Genomic DNA, 18,666 nt, shown 5'->3' with positions numbered 1-18,666 from the left:
ATTTTTAAGCAATCTCCACACCCAGCACGGGGCTCAAATATATGACCCTGAGATCAAGAGTCAACTGCTCAAGTGATTGAGCCAGTCAGGGGCCCCTAACTTCTTTTTTTTTTTTTAAAGATTTTTTTTTTAAATTTATTTATTTGACAGAGAGAGATCACACGTAGATAGAGAGGCAGGCAGAGAGAGAGAGAGAGAGAGAGAGAGGGAAGCAGGCTCCCCGCTGAGCAGAGAGCCCGATGCAGGGCCCCTAACTTTTTTTAAACAAATATTTTTTTAATCTACTAAATAGTTATATGTATATAACTTTTATATTTATTTTTATATATAGCTATTTAGCATCTCATTAATATCCATCAGTAACTTCCATTTCAGGTTTTAATCATAAGCTACAAAGTTTATTTTTGCTATTTCCTGTGAGAAATGATAGCTCAATATGATGAGCATTACCAGTTAAAACATGAGTTTTGGCCAACATCCCTGAAATCATTCTAACAAACAGGCTATAGGTTGACACCCTGAAATGTAAAATTCACAGTTGCTTGGGAGTGCATTTGTGGCTGATACTTTGAGGAGAACACCAGGATATAGAGCTGATGGGCCCCATTCCATCCTCACTTCCCTCGGTCTCTCAGGAGAATTCAACTCAGTTGACCACCCTCTCCTGGCAATACTCTTTGCTGGTTTCTTTGACACTTTATTTCCCCAGTTTTCCTCATTGTTCCCTGACTGCTCTGTCCCCTTTGTTGGCACCACCTCTTCTCAGATCTAAAACTACTCTCTTCTCATTCAACATTGTTTCCATAGGGGATTTCATACCTTTACAGGATTTCATATACCACTGGCCTGCCAACAAGTTTCTCCATATTCACTATATTTTCTTGCCACAGATTTTTGGCATGGGATAGTAGTTCTAGGAAGGCCAAGTGCCATCTGGTTTGTGAACTGCTATCACCACAGTGCCCAGTATATGTTTGTTAACAAATGATAGGAGGCCATCATGGATTTCTTCTGTTATGGTAGTCAACTGAAGACACCTGCCTTTAATAACTTTAGAAGTCAAAGTCATCTTTTCCATAGGTACAGGCCAGATCTCCAGGGCCAAAAGATGGCAATCACTTGAGCAAATCCAAAGCCCTTTGTTAAGAATATTAAACCTCCTTGCAAGTACTTCTTTACCACTTTCTTGATGTGGCAAGATGGCCCACCACTGGGACAGAATTCAAACAAAGGACTTTATATAACAAAATGTCAAGTCACCAACTGTACCTTAGGGACCTAAAGCCTAAGGAACTCTTTTCAGGTGACATCATATTCTAAAACGAATCGATAATTTGGCAGACTCCAGTGGAAATCTTTGATATAAGACAGTGAAAGCCTGAGAGACATTCAATTCCTTTGAATTTTAGAGCACTAACTCCAAAGGCCGAGTGCCTGAATTAGAGTTTTGGTTCTGGGTGACTTGGGCAAGATACCTACCCCCTCTGTGCCTCAGTTTCTTCATTTACAGGAATAGCAATAGTACTTACCTTACAGGATTCTTATAAAGGTTGAGCATACACAGGACAAAACAGAACAGTATGAGTTAGCTGCGAGGATGATAATTCATAGATCTATTCAGTTAGAACATCAGCAAATTCAGCCCACAGACTCCAAAACTTCAACCAGAGGAAGAAGTTTTTAGTTCTTGCTTTACAGCAAGCATTGTGCAGGTATTTTATATATGCAATTGTATGTGGTCCATATATCAAGCCTCAAGGGAAGCACTACCATTGTCTCACTTTTATAGATGAGAAAACTAAGGTTAGAGTTCAAGGAACTTGCCCAGCTACTTTCACAACTAGTTAGTGCTGAAGCCAGGAGTTAAACCCAGTAGCCACAGCCAACAGAAGTTGAAGTTAAGATCTATATCTATACAGAAATCCAGTCTGCTGGTAAGTGCATAGCAGACTGACAAGAATAACAGTGAAAATAAAAGAATACAAAACAGTATATTACTATTGGAATATATTGCAGACAGTTACAAAAATCAGATCTGGGGGCGCCTGGGTGGCTCAGTGGGTTAAAGCCTCTGCCTTCGGCTCAGGTCATGATCCCAGGGTCCTGGGATCGAGCCCCGCATCTGGCTCTCTGCTCCTCGGAGAGCCTGCTTCCTCCTCTCTCTGTCTGCCTCCCTGCCTACCTGTGATCTGTCTCTCTCTATCAAATAAATAAATAAATAAAATCTTAAAAAAAAAAATCAGATCTGGACTATATATATTTCTTAAGTTAGGTACTGTTCCAGGTCCTTTACCTATTTCTTGAAAAGATTTTATTTATTTATTTATTTGAGAGCAAGAGAAAAAGTGAGAGAGAGAGCATGAGTGGGGGGTGGGGGGGTGGTTGGGAGGGGCGCAGAGAGAGAGGGAGAGGCAGAAGCAGACTCTCAGCTGAGCAGGGAGCCCGATGCAGGGCTGGATCCCGGGTCCTGAGATCATGACCTGAGCTAAAGGCAGATGCTTGATTGACTGAGCCACTCAGTTGCCCCCCAAGTCCTTTACATATTAACTAATATGTGATAATGACAACAAACAATAAAGCTCTATACATATCATCCCATGCAATCTTCGTAATACCATTATGGGTTAAGTATCACAACGATTTACATGATCAAGAAATAAACTCATAGGTTAAATACATTCTTCAAGGTCACACAGTCTGAATAGATCAGAGTCTGGATTTGAACACAGATCGCCTTGATCCCCAAATCCATGCTCTTAAGCACTGTGAAAATGGCCTCCCAAATTGTTAAAACACCATCAGTATCATGAAACTTTCTTTTTAAAATTTTATTTATTTGAGAGAGAGAGAGTAAGTGTGAGAGAGAGAGACAGAGAGAGAGAGAGAGCATGAGCTAGGGGAGGAGCAGAGGGAGAGGGAGAACCAGACTCCCCACTGAGCAGGGAGCCTGACGTGGGGCTTGATCCCAGAACCTGGGGATCGTGACCTGAGCTGAAGGCAGGAGCTTAACCAACTGAGACACCCAGGCACTCCTATCAAGAAGTGTTTTGTAGGGGGCACCTGGATGGCTCAGTGGTTTAAGCCGCTGCCTTTGGCTCAGGTCATGATCTCAGGGTCCTGGGATCGAGTCCCCCATCGGGCTCTCTGCTCGGCAGGGAGCCCGCTTCCCTCTCACTCTCTCTGCCTGCCTCTCTGCCTACTTGTGATCTCTCTCTGTCAAATAAATAAATAAAATCTTTAAAAAAAAAAAAAAGAAGTGTTTTGTAAAATGAAGACCTATAGTTAATTTTGGGACTCACTGTATATTCTAAGACTCAAAATACATGTTAGTTTGGTAGGAATTCTGAAATGTTTTACAAGTAAATAAAGAAATCCTGATTAACTCATTATTTTCTGATCTTATATAACCATAGAACCTCTCCAGTGTGTAATATATATTAAAATCCTCCAGGACTAAAATTTTGAAGGCATAATACATAAAATCCTCTAGGACTGAAATTCATAAATCCATGATACATCCTTGATGCTTGCTTTCTTTCTTTCCTTCTTTTTTAAGATTTTATTTGACAGAGAGAGAGTAGGCAGAGAGGCAGGCAGAGAGAGAGGAGGAAGCAGGCTCCCTGCTGAGCAGAGAGTCTGATGCGGGGCTTGATCCCAGGACCCCAGGACCATGAACTGAGCCGAAGGCAGAGGCTTTAACCCACTGAGCCACCCAGGTGCCCCTCCTTGATGCTTTCTTAATGTGGCTCAAACAACTAATACAAAACATTTCAGAGTGCGGGTTTGGAAGGGAAGGAGGGAAGAAGAAACAATCATAGTAGGAAGCTATGGAATATCATAGAATATCAACAGATCCTGTTCACAGCCAGCACTCATTCAACCTTGCTAGTGGTTGTGTTTATTATTCAGTAAACAGATCCATTATTATACTCTTATCTGCCAGCAATCTTATTCTATTAAAAGCTGATCATTCTCTACAGGCCGAATTGACTTGCTAAGAAAGTCAAGGACAGGAATTATTGCTGCCGTGGACATGCTTCTCACTAACAGGGAAGAACTGTGCCATGAAATGGAAAGGCCTGCAAGCTTGGAACAGAGTGACCCTTAGAACTGAGGCATAAACTAGGAAGGGTGAGATAAACATCTTGCATTTTAGAAGAGTAGACTTCAGTCAAAGAAAGGGTAATGTGAATCCCAGAGCACAGACGATATTATGGGACAGGCAGCACAGAAGAGGGTAATTAATTTCTCATGAAGCATTGTCAATTATCCATTCAAGAGGAAAAGGGAAAGGTAGAACTGTATCAAGTGAATGTGGGAATTCACCAACGATCTTTTAAAGAGACAGCCTAATGTTTAACAAGAAGCAGACAGATACATTTATTACAAATTCAAAAATAAGCATCAATCTGCAAAAATTATATGAGGAAGTTAAAAACCCAGAAAACAGTGAGGCTTGCAAAAAAAAAAAAAAAGTTGCAAAGGGCAGCAAAAAAATCCTTTGGGGGTAAGTTCAGAGTCACAGGCCCATGGGAGCACGAAGTCTGCTCTTTGGTGCAAATGAAGTAATACAGAAGACTAAAAGTAAGCAGAACCATGAATTCTTGTTTTCTCTATAACGAATGATCTTCAAACCAAAACCAAACCCTAAAACGGATAAGAGGGAATTATGTCTATGATAGCTGAGAAAGCCTAGAATTTGGTGGGGAGCTTGGACATAAGGAAACATCCACCTAAGGAAAGAAACATAATGGGCCACACACATGTGAACGCCAGCAGAGTATAAAGGACAGAGAGATTAAGGCTGATTGGGGAAAAAGGGAAGTTTCCAAAAGAGATGCTTGTCGAGTGGGTGTTGAAAGATGTGTGGGTGGAAGGGCATGAGAGCAGAGGTATCAAGTGTGCAGACAGCATGGGAACACTGAGGCTACTAATTTCTGCAATGTAGGACTGACTGTGGCAGGCTCTATGTGCCAATTACGGAAGTCAGTACTTCTATTCTGCCACTATTGCAGGGGACATAAAGCCTGGGGGTGAGGGAAGGGGATGGCGGGAGTGGGTCACTGGAGGGTTAACAGTCAGATTTCAGCAGAACAGGGAGCACAGGAATCATTCTACAACTTTGACTTGATTATGTGAAATGCTGGCAAGCCGAATTAAAGTAGACTGAAACTCTGTCCAGATCTGTTTGGGAATACTTCTGGTTTAGAGTAGTTTTCCCAGCATGATTATTAATAGCAGCTCCTAGCACTCTTAAAAATGTCCTGGTTTGGACAATAAGTTATAGGACTACCTAGATACATATGTCCCTTGGGGACGATCTATGTTTAATAGCAATGATAACAAACTTGGACTTAAATAGTTATAAACTATAGAGAGGAGAGCTTCCCAACAGGTGGGCCACAGACATTGATGTTTCGATGTTTCATGGAGGTAAAACCTCAAAACCATTTTTTGTAGCTACTCCAAATTTATCAGCATCCATATTCTATTTGAGAACCATTTGTATAATCTTCTGTATTAATCTTGCGAGTTCTATCATTCGAGCCCATACAGATCTATTCCCTCCTTATCTCCTACAGTTTCCCCTGGCATATTTTTACAAGCGTAATCGAGTCTATGGCATGCAAAAAGGTTGGGAAGCACGACTGAAGATTAATTGAACTGGGGGAGATCAGAGAAAGGTCAGGATTCAGTGAGCTAGTGTCAAAGTTATCATGAGCACTCCCATGTGCTTGGCTGCAGCTACAAGGGGTGGGTCGCAGAGACGGCACTAGAGACAAAAAGGGCAAATCCATCATGCAGGACTTTGTTTTTAGGTCAGCATGGCTCAGCAAGTGAGAGCAGAAAAATAGGAAACCAGGACATTCGATTCTAGTGTCTGTTTTGCCAGTGTAAATGAATCATGTGATCTTGGGGAGGTCACTGACCCTTTGTGAACCTCAGTTTCCTCATTTAATAAATAGAAGTAATTCATGCCAGCCAGTTATTCATTATAAAAATAAAATGAAGGGTGGGGCATGAGACTGGCTCAGTGGGTGGAGCATTTGACTCTTCTTGGAATCATGAGTTCAAGCCCCACATAGAGGTTACTCAAACAACAACAACAACAACAACAACAACAACAACAACCAAAAACAAAAAACAACAACAAAAAAAACTTAAAACACATTTTTAAAAAATGATTTATTCATTTTATTTGAGAGAGAGAAAGAGGCAGGGGAGGGGCAGAGAGAGTCTTAAGCAAATCCTACACTGAACACAGAGTGGGACTTGGGGCTCCATCACACGACCTTGAAATCACGACCTTAGCCAAAACCAAGAGTCAGATGCTTAACGAGGGCAGCACCCAGGCACTGCCAAACGCAGATTTTTGGGGGGGAAAAAAAAGAGAGAGAGAAATTAAGCGAAACCTTTTGTAAAATCTAGACTGCTATATAAATGTAAAATATAATAAGAAATCATGTTCCTTTAGTGTCTCATTTCTCTTAATGCAGGCTTCTACTTCCTGTGTTGCTACTGGTATCTCCCTGGGGGTATCCCTGGTAGGATCTCTCAGTCTTATTCTCACTCCATGCACATCCATTCCCACTACTTTCACTACTTTCCACTCACCTACACTGAGAAGACTGTTCTAGAACCCAGATTCGACTATGTGATTTCCCTGTGAAAAATCTTTCAGTGGCTCCTTTCTCAGCCCACAGAGCCCTTTGTTACCTGGCCTGTGGCTCCCTCCAGCCTTACCTTTAAAGTCTAAACCACTTTTAGCTCCTTAGCTATATAATCCTCTCCCACTGGACTGTCCCTTCTGGCACAGTCCCTCTCCCACTGGAATGCCCTTCCACCCTCCTTTCTCCACCCCCTTCTCCTCCTGCATCTCCTCACTCAGCTCCTATGGAGAGGCAGCTGGTACAGTGGTTAAGCTCTTGAGCTCAGAGTGAGACAGGCAGGAGTTGAATCTCTTATAAACTGTGTCATCTTGCGCAAGTTATTTTCCTTTGCATTTTCGGTTTCCTCTTTTGTAAGGGAAGGAGAGTAAGAACATCGCTTACTGCGCTTACTTCGTGCTTTACAGAGGTTAGTTTTTTGTTGTTGTTGTTTTACTGTAAACAATCAACCTTGGTAACTCAGATTGGATGCCAGTGTGAAGGGGAAACAGTCCTCAATGCCCGCTACCTGGTTCTACATTAGGGGTCCTTTTTAAGGCTCTTGGAGCAACCCATGAAACCTCTGTCAAAAATTCTGTCATTCAAGAACACACTCTGTAGGGACGCCAGGGTAGCTCTGTTGTTGAGTATGTGCCTTCTACTCAGGTCATGATCCAGGGGTCCTGGGAACGAGCCCTGCATTGGGCTCCCTGCTCGGTGGGAAGCCTGCTCCTTCCCCTTCCATTCCCCCTGGTTGTGTTCCTCTGTGTTCCTCTCTTGCTGTGTCTCTGTCAAATAAATAAATAAAATCTTAAAAAAAAAAAAAAAAAAAAGAACACCCTCTGTAACTGCCAGTAGGCTTATCTTCCCTTCACGTCACTGTAAACTGCTTGAGATTAGGTACGGGTCTTTTTCATGTTTGTTTTGCCAGTTCTTAGCACTGGTGTCCAGTTATATTTATTGAAGGAGTGATGACTTCCAAAGGGTAGGATTTTAGTTTTATTTTGGAAACACTGAAAGATTGTTAAAATTTCATAATAGAACACAAACTGGGTAGAGAATATAACTAGGTTTGCCCCTTGGACATTCAATTACAGTTCTTAATTCTTTATAAATATAAAATGGAGAAAAGAAGTAATGATCTCCTACATCATTTCATTTGACAGTGAAAATATATACTCAGTATTTTAAAACAAGTAATTGTGCATTAGCACACTTTTGTACCTCACAGAAATGTCTTCAGGTAAAGCCCAAGTCACAAGTTAGAAACAGAATGTCCCACTAAAATAAAGCCATATAGCATTCCTGTGCTGAGGGCTGTATTTGTAGAGTTCTAGGAAAAATAACAAAGAAAACTATAAATTGGGCATTGTCTAACACATCTGTTAGCTGCATCAATCTGCCCTAATTTTTTTTAAAGATTTATTTATTTATTTTAGAGAGAGAGAGAAAGAGAGAGAGCATGGGGGAGGAGCAGAGGGAAAGAGAGAGAGAGAATCTCCAGGAGACTCCCCACAGAGTGTGGAATCCCATGCAGGGCTCGACCCCATGATCCAGAGATCAAGAACTGAGCCAAAATCAAGAGTCAGTCACTTAATGGACAGAGCCACCCAGATGCCCCACCCCTAAGTATTCTTTAAGCATTTCTGCTGCAGGTGTTTATAAAAAATTCCATCAAGTTAGTTCAGAATTATTGCGATTGGTGAAATCTTTAATTAAATGAAGAAATACGTATCACAGCAAGTCTAGAAGGCAGCAGACAAAACTTACTATTTACTAATGTTCTTGAGTTAAATTTACCAGACAGTAGGAAACATTGCAGGTCATGAATGGTTAGGAAAAAGGTTAGCAAACCGGAGCTCTGCATGGCATCTGGCTGAGCTGGATTTAAACTACACTTACACAGCACATTCATGTATGGAACATCCAGGGGAAGCCAGGTTGCATTTTGATGTTTGGAGACATTTTATAAGATGAAAAACCTTGTTCAACGGGTTCAAAAGCCTTGTCATCCAGAAGAAACAGGGGGAACATTCAGCAAAAGTATCAGTTTCACTTATCTGTTTTACATGATGTCATCAAAAAGATACACAGTAGAGGAGCGCCTGGGTGGCTCATTTGCTTAAGCCTCCACTCTTGATTTCGGCTGAGGTCATGATCTAGGGTCATGGAATAGAGCCCTGCCATCAGGCTCTGCACTCCTCTCTGAGTCTGCCTGTCCCTCTGCTCCTCTCCCACTTGCACCCGCTCTTTCTCTCTCAAATAAAAAAATAAAATCTTCTAAAAAAAAGATACATAGTAGAGTTATTAGTAAATTGGAAAATGATCAAGGTGAGCCAAACCCAGCCCTTGCTCTGAGCTTCCTTCAGATACCTATTGCCTTTAGACGCCATCTTTACCTTCCTCTAAACTGCACATAACCTCTCCCTCCTATGAGCTTCTGAAACTGTGCCTCTTCAGTAATGCCTGTTAGCAGCTACCTTCTTAATAGCTATATATTAACATATCTTCTCCATTCCACCACGCTGTAGGTTCTTTTAGGTCATTCTAGCATATCCCTAAAACTGCACATAGTGGGCTTCCCATCTGTGTCACATCTAAGTGCCACTGTGATACCTGTATCAGGGAATCTGAGATGCTTGCTTGCTTGCTTGCTTGCTTTCTTTCTTTTTATTACAGAAATATGATTTTCTTATAGAACAATAACTAAAATATTAATCACATTGGTATGTGTGCTATTATCAATTCCTTTTTAGAAGTAGGAAATCTACAAAAACTTTTAAAAATAATTTCTTATTACTACGCTCATTTGTAGAAAAGCTAGAATATATAGAAATGAAAATTGAAGATGGACCAGAAAAAAAGCACTATATTTTAGATTTTTTTTTTTTTTAATTTGACAGACAGAGATCACAAGCAGGCAGAGAGGCAGGTAGAGAGGCAGGCAGAGAGAGAGGAGAAGAGGAGAGAGGAGGAAGCAGGCTCCCTGATGAGCATAGAGTCCGATGCGGGGCTCGATCCCAGGACCCTGGGATCATGACCTGAGCTGAAGGCAGAGGCCCTAACCCACTGAGCCACCCAGGAGCCCCTATTTTAAATTATACCCTTCTGTCTTTTCTCTAAGTAAAGTTAGACTGATATAGCAACAGATGTGCATAACTATATGTTTTGGTATATAGATATACAGATCTATATATATATATATATATATTTTGTTGTTGTTGCATTTCCTCATTTAACATAAAATACATATTTTTGTAGGTCATTAAACATTATTTTATAATCTAAATGTTTTTACTGTATTCAAAAAATGTGTGTTCCATAACATATAATTTCTTATTTTTCTTGATTTCACTTTTTTAAAAATCATGCTGCAAAAACAAAACAAGGTTGGTGAATGTTCCCCCATATTTCTCATGAAACAGCAGTCCTGGAGCACCTGGGTGGCTCAGTCGGTTGAGTGACTGATTCTTAATTTCAGCTCAGGTCATGATCTAAGGGTTGTGGGATGGAGTCCCATGCTGAGCTCTACACTCAGTATGGAGTCTGCTTGAGATTCTGGCTGTCCCTCTCCCTCTGCCCTCCACTCACTCTCTCTCTTACTCTCAAAATAAATAAAATCTTGAAAAAAAAAAAAAAAAGGAGTGCTTTTGGACTAGTTGAATAAGGTTTCTGACCCTGTAAAATGTTTCGATCTTTACAGCTATAGTTTTGACTATATCACTGATTACTTAAAATTCATTCATACTGAGGGATTGTTGGGTCAAAGAATAAGCCTACTTCTACTACTTCCAATGCATATTGCCCAAATCAGCAATGCACACTTCTCAGTATCTCCACCTGTACCAGGATTACCATTTTGAAAAAACCTTTCCTTACACAGCATTTTGAAATCAGTCTCCAGAACGCACCGCCCCCAAACTCCCTACTTTTGTCCCTCTAGTGTCTTGCTGACCAATCTTCTCCACTGCCTTTCCCAAACCTTTTGTGTTTTTCCACAGCTCAACGTCTTATGAAGGCTTTGCTATAACAATGTAATATAACAATTTGCTTAGCTAGTATTTTATCCCCTTAGACTCTTACAGCCACAGTGTCAATCAACTAATCTGATAAACTAATACATGCTAATGTAAAAGGGCTCATTTCCAGCAACCTGTGTGCAAGATAACTAGTGCAATTTAAGGAATATAGATTATGTGATCCGCAATGCATTTGATTTACCTTAAAGAGCAGTGGTTCTCAAATTTTACTGCACATTGAAATCACCTGGGGAGCTTTTAGAACTCCTGATGCCTGGGACTCGCCTCCCAGAGATTCTGAATAAACCTGGTATAGCATAGAACTTAAGCATCAGGATTTGTAAAGCTCCCTGGGGATTTTAATGCAGCATCTGTGTTTGAGATGGCTTCAGAGAAAGATCTCAAGTAGCTTCTTCTTAGGTAATACTGGAGGATCCCAAGGAAAGAAAAAGTACAGTGAACAAAATCTCAATTATCTGACTCACCTGCACAAGATAAAGGAGATAAGAATGGGCATGAAGAGGTACAGCATTTGCCAACGAAAGAGAATAAAAGTAGCATTCATCGTTCTTGATGCTGGGCATGGGCCAAGCTTCACCTCTGAAGTAGCTTCAGTGGCTTTTGTCAATGAGCAAATCCACTCTAGCTAAAATTGCTTGGGTAACAAACTTTATGCCATACAATTTAGTGGTAGCTCCCCAGGTTTCAATAAGATAAATCACTTCCAGTTTACATTTGTTTTACCATTTCAACAAAGTTGGGCAATCCCACAGATTTTCTCCACAATCTGTAGTGGACCTTTGGAATAATTCTTAGAGGTATAACTACAAGTTCCAGATATCTAAACACATTATTAAACCTCATAGCAACCTTGTAAGGTAGGTTTTAAGCCTGTTTTACAGGAAAAACAGAGGACCAGAGAAGGTTAGTAAGTTGCCTGGCCTTGATGCCAGCAAGTGGCCTGGTTGGGATGGGACTCAGGGAGGCATACCTCCAGCAGTCATGCTTTCGTATTTGCTTACAATGTGTCAAGTCACCTTGTCTTTTCCCTGGCACAAATTGACGTGACATTAGTAAATTGCTTTACTGGGTAGAATATGCTACCATGTGGCCTGAACAATCTTTCTGATACTTTACAATTTAGAAGAAAAGTGATGAGAGCCACTTCTGGGCAAACCCACTCTCAAGCCACAGTGTCAGGTGAGGATAACTGGTTACCTTATTTATCTCTGTGACTTGGCTTTACACACAGTATCAGTCCCAAACACCAGCTGAGGGCACATTTTATACAGAGGATCATTGGGTCCAAAGGTCTTGCCTTTGTTGGATTGACAGCCTATAGTTGGGGAAGAATGGCTTTTCTCCGAATCTGACTTTTCCCAAATTACACATGATGGGGAAGACTTCTTTGGTGACCTGAAAACTAAGAAAAATCTCTGTAGCCAACATAGCAGTTGGATTTTTTTTTTCATGTTTTTCTTATTCCTCTAACCAGTCATTCTTCTTTTTATTGTTGAAGGCCATTATAACCCACCCAGGTAAAGACCATTTAAGGTCTTTAAAAGAAACTTTAAAGGATACCACTCCCAAATTACATAATTTCTGAAGGAAGAGAGGGACTTCGGGGCTTCTTACAAGAAGACCACCTTTCTTGGGACAAATGCTAGAGAAGGGAATGGTCATTCTTCCACCAGGTCAGTATTACAGTCAGCAGGAGGGAAGGAAGGGGATCTATAACTTCACACCCCATTCCTAAGAGACAGCAGGGAATGGAAAACATGGCTGGATTTAAGAAAAACAAATCACTGGGGTATCTCGCTGCCTCAGTAGTTGAAAGAGGTAGCTCTAGATCTCAGCGTTGTGAGTCTGAGCCCCACATTGGGTGTACAGATTAGTTAAAAATAAAGTATTTTTTTAAATAATTAAAAAAAAAAGAAAACCAATTCCTAGTAGGAATGTGCTACAATACCCTACTTCGGGGGCTTTTGATAGCACAAAGCCTCAGAGACTCTGTGATTTTACACACAATTAGAATGGACAGGGAAAAGGAACATCAACTCCCTAGGAAAATCATGATTTTTTTTTTCTCTCTCTTTCTCTAGTCACTCCTGGGGGGGGGGGGGGGAAGCTTACAAAAATAACCTGAGATTAAGAAGGGTTAGAATAATAGGACCCCAGCCTTGGCTGCAGATTGTAGTTAAGATTTTAGATTCTCTGGCACTAAAATTAATGTCTCTTACTGTAGAAAACCTGCAGACAGCACTGCACTGTCTACGGGGAAAAGAAATCCATCCCCATGGCACAACAGACAGAAACGTTCCCCTGCCAGGGTGAGCAGGAGTATCCTGGCTCAAAGATTATCTCCTTGACAATCAAGGACAGGAAAGAAATGCTGCAGGGCAGGCAGAAAACAAGTGCATCACGCGAACCGCGGCTGCCGCCCCCTCCACCGCCTCGTCTTCCGGGCAGCCAGGCCTCCTGGCCTTCTTCGTGGGCTGAGCTGATAAGCACCGCGCAAGAAAGGGGAGATCACCGCGGTTACTCAAGTGCACACAGGAGCCCTGCCAGCTGCCCCCAGAAACAGAGAGCTCCACAGTCAGGGGACCTCGGGAGATCGCCGGGGCCCGCTTCTGCTTTTAAGGTGGCTGCACACTACCAGGAATCAGAGCCTGTTTTCCCCCACAGCCTTCCTAAAACATTTAACTCACTCTCTGCTGGCCCCTACAGAAGAAAGAAAATGGGGAGATTTTATAAAAATGCTGAAAGGTGTATTTATTTATTTATTTATTTATTTATTTATTTATTTATTTATTTATTTTTGACGTTGCCAACCAAGAAAGAGGGGGGTTATTTAGGACAGACGAAGGGTTAAACAGTTGTCAAATTCTGTTCGAGAACTTCACCTTCGCGGCCACCAACGCAGAGGAGAAGATACAGATCTAGCCCGCTGCTAGCAAGGAGACAAATGCGACACCCCGAAAACGCCAGACTAAACCACCTTAAAAATCGATCGCCTAATTGCGTTAGAAAAATATGCGTCCTCGTGGGACGCGGTCCGGAAATCTTGATTTCCCCCTTCAAATATTACTTAAGAGGAGGGAGAGAGAATCAGCTCTGGGCTGCGTCTCACCACTTGCTGTGCGCTCCGGAAAGTCGCGTCCAGCAGCATCAGCTTCCAGGGATCCGACACGGAGCTGGGCAGGGGGATGTAGATGTAATAAGCAACCAGCCCCACCAGGGCGGTGAGCAGGACACAGGACGACCTCATCCTCCTCCGGCTCGGCGTGCCCGCGGGTGTACGCGGAGGAGAGATCGGTGCCACCCAAAGACCTCGGGCAAGTTTCTGTAAGGGTCAGCCGCTCATTCACCGGCTTCTTATGCGCCCAGGAGCCAATCAGAGGCGGCGTCGGGAGGAAGTAGGAGCGCTGACGTGCCTCCTCTTCGGTGTCCTTGCAAAGTATTGCAGCCACTCGGGGTTTGAGAACGCTCGGGGCTGCGCTGGGCGCAGCACAGCGGACTCTGGAGGACACAGGTCTGTTTTGCACGCCCGTAACTAAAGGCTCGCTCCTGTAGGATCCCAAACTAAAACCCAGAATGGTTTCAGTGTGATGAGTCTCTGTATGTGTGTGTGCAAAGCCCGTGGGCCTCTCTGACTCACAATGGAGATACCGAGAAAGAATAAAAATACACTGTCTTCTAGGGGCGCCTGGGTGGCTCAGTGGGTTAAGCCGCTGCCTTCGGCTCAGGTCATGATCTTGGGGTCCTGGGATCGAGTCCCGCATCGGGCTCTCTGCTCAGCAGGGAGCCTGCTTCCCTCTCTCTCTCTCTGCCTGCCTCTCTGCCTACTTGTGATCTGTGTCTGTCAAATAAATAAATAAAATCTTTAAAAAAAAAATACACTGTCTTCTAGAGCCAGACTTGCAATGGAATATAAATTCTAGCTGATATGTGCTGGGAAACGATAATAAATTCTCATAGTTCAATCAGTGACAAGCCATAACGTAGCTAGAATCCAAGTCTTGGTTTCCAGATCTCATTCGCCAGTAAAAAGAACCAGGACTCTGATGGCTCTTTGGAGGAAAGGGTGATTCCAAGGCCGGGGCAAGTAAAGTACAAGTTCAGTCTGTTGTGCTAGAAGGTAAGGAAGTGCTCAAAACTGATGGGACATGTCAAAAGGACACAGGTGACAGCCTGAAGGATCTCCCAATAGCTAAAGGGGGGGGTCGTTTTCGCATCAAAATAAATAATTAATGGATTATAAATAACATAAAAGCCAGAAATCTATACTAATATACAAGAATAAATAAATAAGGAAATGCCACCTGAAAAAAAATTCTTTCAGTGGGTCAATGATAGGAGAAAAATCACTTGAGTCCGCATTCTGATGGGGGGAGAGAGAGTGGATATAGAATGGGCCCAAGAACTTTACTAGCAGAATTGCAAGCAGAGATCCAGGAGGAAAACATTTGGAAGAACTGTTTTAAGGAGGTGATATGAGGACAGCTCCAAACTTACCAAACTAGGCCTTAAAACATTTGGTACATATAATTTTTCACTGTAATATAGTCATTTAAATTTAATCTGATCCAAAAAAGTGAAATTGTCCCAAGTATGGGATTGATGATGAGATTATTAGGAGAAAATGTGTTTCTTGTTCGAAGTTGGAAGAAAACATTTATGTAAAGAGGACATTTCAATGGCATTTCAAGCATTCGAGTTTGAAATCATTGTTTTGTAGCTTTTGTTGTAGCTACTGTTTAAGCACATAACTCTAAACAGAAAGAGATGTATATATTTGTGGGTGAATGCATATGTATAAAGTTAGAAGCTAATCTTTATGGGTGATTAGAAATAATCCCAGAGATACCAACCAAACTGACTACTGAATTAATATACTTTGTTTTCAGGTAATCTGTAAAATAATTCAAAGTTTTACTTTGTAGATTTTGATTATATTCATAAAATCATAGATCTTAGAGCTGGTGACAAACCACAACAAACCCCCCACATCTGACTCATAGCTTTTATCTTTAGCAGTAGTAACAAGCTCAGTTTTATAGATGCAACTCTCGAGGCCTGGAGCAGCTTACTCACAGTCCTCCAGTTTGTAAGCGATGGAACCAATATTTACTTCTCCTGCCTCCTAGTGCAGTAAGATTTCCCTTAAGCAGTACACTAAGAGAAAAACCAAGAAGGATGGAAGGAACCACTGTAACTCTCCATGCTTCTGTAAATCTCAGAAGTTAAAAGAAAGAGAGAGAGAGAGATCACTTTGAGATAAATGTAAACATCTTCATTACTTGTTTCCAATACTTCATTCATTCAACATATATACCTAGCCTAGGAAATAAAGGAGTGAGGCAAGGCAATAAGATCTCTGCTCTTTTTGATTTTTCACACTTGGTGGTGATAGGGGCGGGCGTAGGGAGAATGTAAGGAAGGTAAAAGAAGATGGTCTGCAGTGAGATACAAGTTGGGCCTTTGACCAAAGATGTTTATTGCTTAAAATGGGACACATTCTATTTTCTAAAAATTGCTGTGCTCTCCAGGGAACTGAATGTTATTCTGAGGTCCTTGGTGGATCTGCCCATGAGAAAAGGGGTAGCCTATGTAGATGACTGGGCATAATTGTTGGTCCTGAGGTGTATCTGATGGAAAGTAATTAGGGTTCCAGACAATCACATGTGAATTTGAATATCCTCTTCAAGTAAGTTCCAGACTCCTTTCCAGACCTCACTCTGGGCTGGTTTGGCTGCCCCTGCCTACCTCTGTAACTCTTGCCCTCTCCATCTGTCTTCTATGCTGCAACCACATTGGCTTCCTTCCGATCAGATACACTAGGGCTTTTCTGCCTCGGGATCTTTATACATGTCATTCTGTGCTGTTTCCTCTGCCTGGCACTTTGCCCCTATTTTTCCATCCTCATTGGCTCATTCTTATTACTGAGATGTCTGCTTAGGTGTCACTTCCTCTGAGTGACATGCTGTAAACTGTAAAGTTCAGCATGTAATTGGGCCCTGAAGCTTGTGAGTACCTTCTGTAACCGCTAAGTGACTACCTGGCAGTCTTATCTTCCTCACAAAGTTAATTTAAAAGACCAACCTCTGAGTAAAGATGCAAATGAGTTGGAAAGAGCGTTATGTTGCTGGGTACTTATATCCTGAAGGAACCTTTTTAAAAGTGATTTTCAATATTTCTGAAAACACTAAAATGATTTTATTTCAGAATCTTGTTTCAGAAAGACTAGTGGATATTTGCCTGCTTAAAAGCCAGTCTTTTAGCAGTGTCGTGGTTAAGTGTCTTTTCTCCATTTTTTTTTTTTTTTCAGATTCTCAGACTGATGCAAAAAAAAAACTATGGGTAACATATTTAAGGCTTATCTTCCTATGATTCCTGAGAAAGTGACTTCATAATTTTCTTATATAAAATGGTTCCTCTCTCCTCCCATTTTATGTGTGCACCTAGGAACCAGATATTTTTTTCAGGTATATATATGAAATTATGTATTAAGGAATTGATAACATTCAAGCTTATATAACATCACAATATATCACAATTACCTTATTACCTTGGGACATAGATGTCATTTGTTTTCTAAGGTCAGCAGACATTTACCAATGACCTACTAAGTATTGAACACTATCATGCTTGGGGATGGGAATAATATCCCTGCATGGAAGGAGTGCTCAGTTTACCAGGAAAAAAAATCAACAGTACACAGGAAAATGAAAGAAAACTTGCTAAGTGCTATAGTAGAGGTGTAGAAAGAATAGTGTTCAAAGGTGTGAATAAGCACATCAGACACACAAGGGGAGAAAGGCATATGCAAGCATACTGTGTAATCTGAGGTTTGTGGCAAGAGCATGAAACCTTCAGAGAGCAGCTTCTCCTGATTTAATGAATAATACAGAATAATAAAATTAATCAGCAGAAGTTTCAGGTCTGTTTTTGTTGTTGTTGTTGTTGTTCTTAAGTAGGCCCCACACCCAACATGGGATTCAAACTCACAACCCAGAGGTCAAGAGTCATATGCTCTACCAGTTGAGCCAGCCAGGCATTCCTCAGGTCTGTTCTTAACTGAACTACCAGTGGAACCAGAGATAGTGATGTACAATCAGAATTTATTTCACTGATTTAAATGAATGTATATATATCAAAGATAGGAAAATCTGTCTATGTGTCTCAGGAATAAATAACTTCTATTGATAAAATATACTTTATAATAATTGTTTAAAATATCCACTGGCCTAAGTTTAGGCCAGGTAGTCAGGATGACATTTAAAGGTTAGCAATTAGACGTGCTAAAAATAAATCAAGTGGGTTATATATTTCAGTTAGGTTTCTCTACTGTTTCTTGGTTTTTAAATATGTGCTTATCTCAGAAAAATAAACCATTGGTTAGTTCTTTTGGGCATTTACTTTTGTTAGTCCCTAGAATATGTCCAGAAGTTATTCTTTTTAAAAATTTGAACCCCAGATTTAAGTTCTTACCTATTCTAGTGTCTGTCCTAAGCTCTACAGCCAGGTGCCAACTCAGTCCTAGGCACATAGCCAAAGTTCAGTAAATACATATTGCTGATAAGATCTAATACTGAGATCTGAAGGGCCGACCATGGGAAAAAGAAATCATCACCTCTCTTCCATAGCTAAATATAATCAAGTAACAAATTGAATATAACACAATAACTAAAAGCAGTAAGTTTACTAAATTCAAATGTTTTTTATGTATGTCTAATTTTGGGAAGTAATCCAAAACTTTTGAATATGTCCTCTGAGAGAGAGAGAGCACTTGGAAATACCCATATCCTTTTTTTTTTTTAAAGTAAAACTTTATCCCTATTTTATTTTTTCCAGATTTATTGATATAATTGATATGTTACATTGTATAAGTTTAAGGTATACAATGTATTGATTTGATACACTTAAATATTGCAAAATAACTACCCCCCAAAGCATTACCTAATACCTCCATGGTATCACATATTACCATTTCTTGTGGT

At 41.0% G+C, this 18,666-nt stretch overlaps 1 protein-coding gene across 1 annotated transcript in view; it reads right to left on the bottom strand.

Annotated features, from left to right (window-relative positions):
- The window catches only part of NCEH1 (neutral cholesterol ester hydrolase 1), a 54,365-nt gene extending 40,305 nt beyond the window's left edge, over positions 1-14,060 (bottom strand). Inside the window, exon 1 of the mRNA XM_046002985.1 lies at positions 13,797-14,060. Coding sequence (XP_045858941.1) covers positions 13,797-13,934 — 138 coding nt within the window. The 5' untranslated portion in view covers positions 13,935-14,060. The remainder of the gene's footprint in view (positions 1-13,796) is intronic.
- Between the last annotated feature and the right edge of the window lie 4,606 nt (positions 14,061-18,666).

The sequence above is a fragment of the Meles meles genome, chromosome 4, assembly GCF_922984935.1.
Source record: "Meles meles chromosome 4, mMelMel3.1 paternal haplotype, whole genome shotgun sequence".
Classification (NCBI taxonomy): domain Eukaryota; kingdom Metazoa; phylum Chordata; class Mammalia; order Carnivora; family Mustelidae; genus Meles; species Meles meles.
The sequence above is the reverse complement of the archived record's forward strand: the minus strand, read 5'-3'. Positions and strand labels throughout refer to the sequence as shown.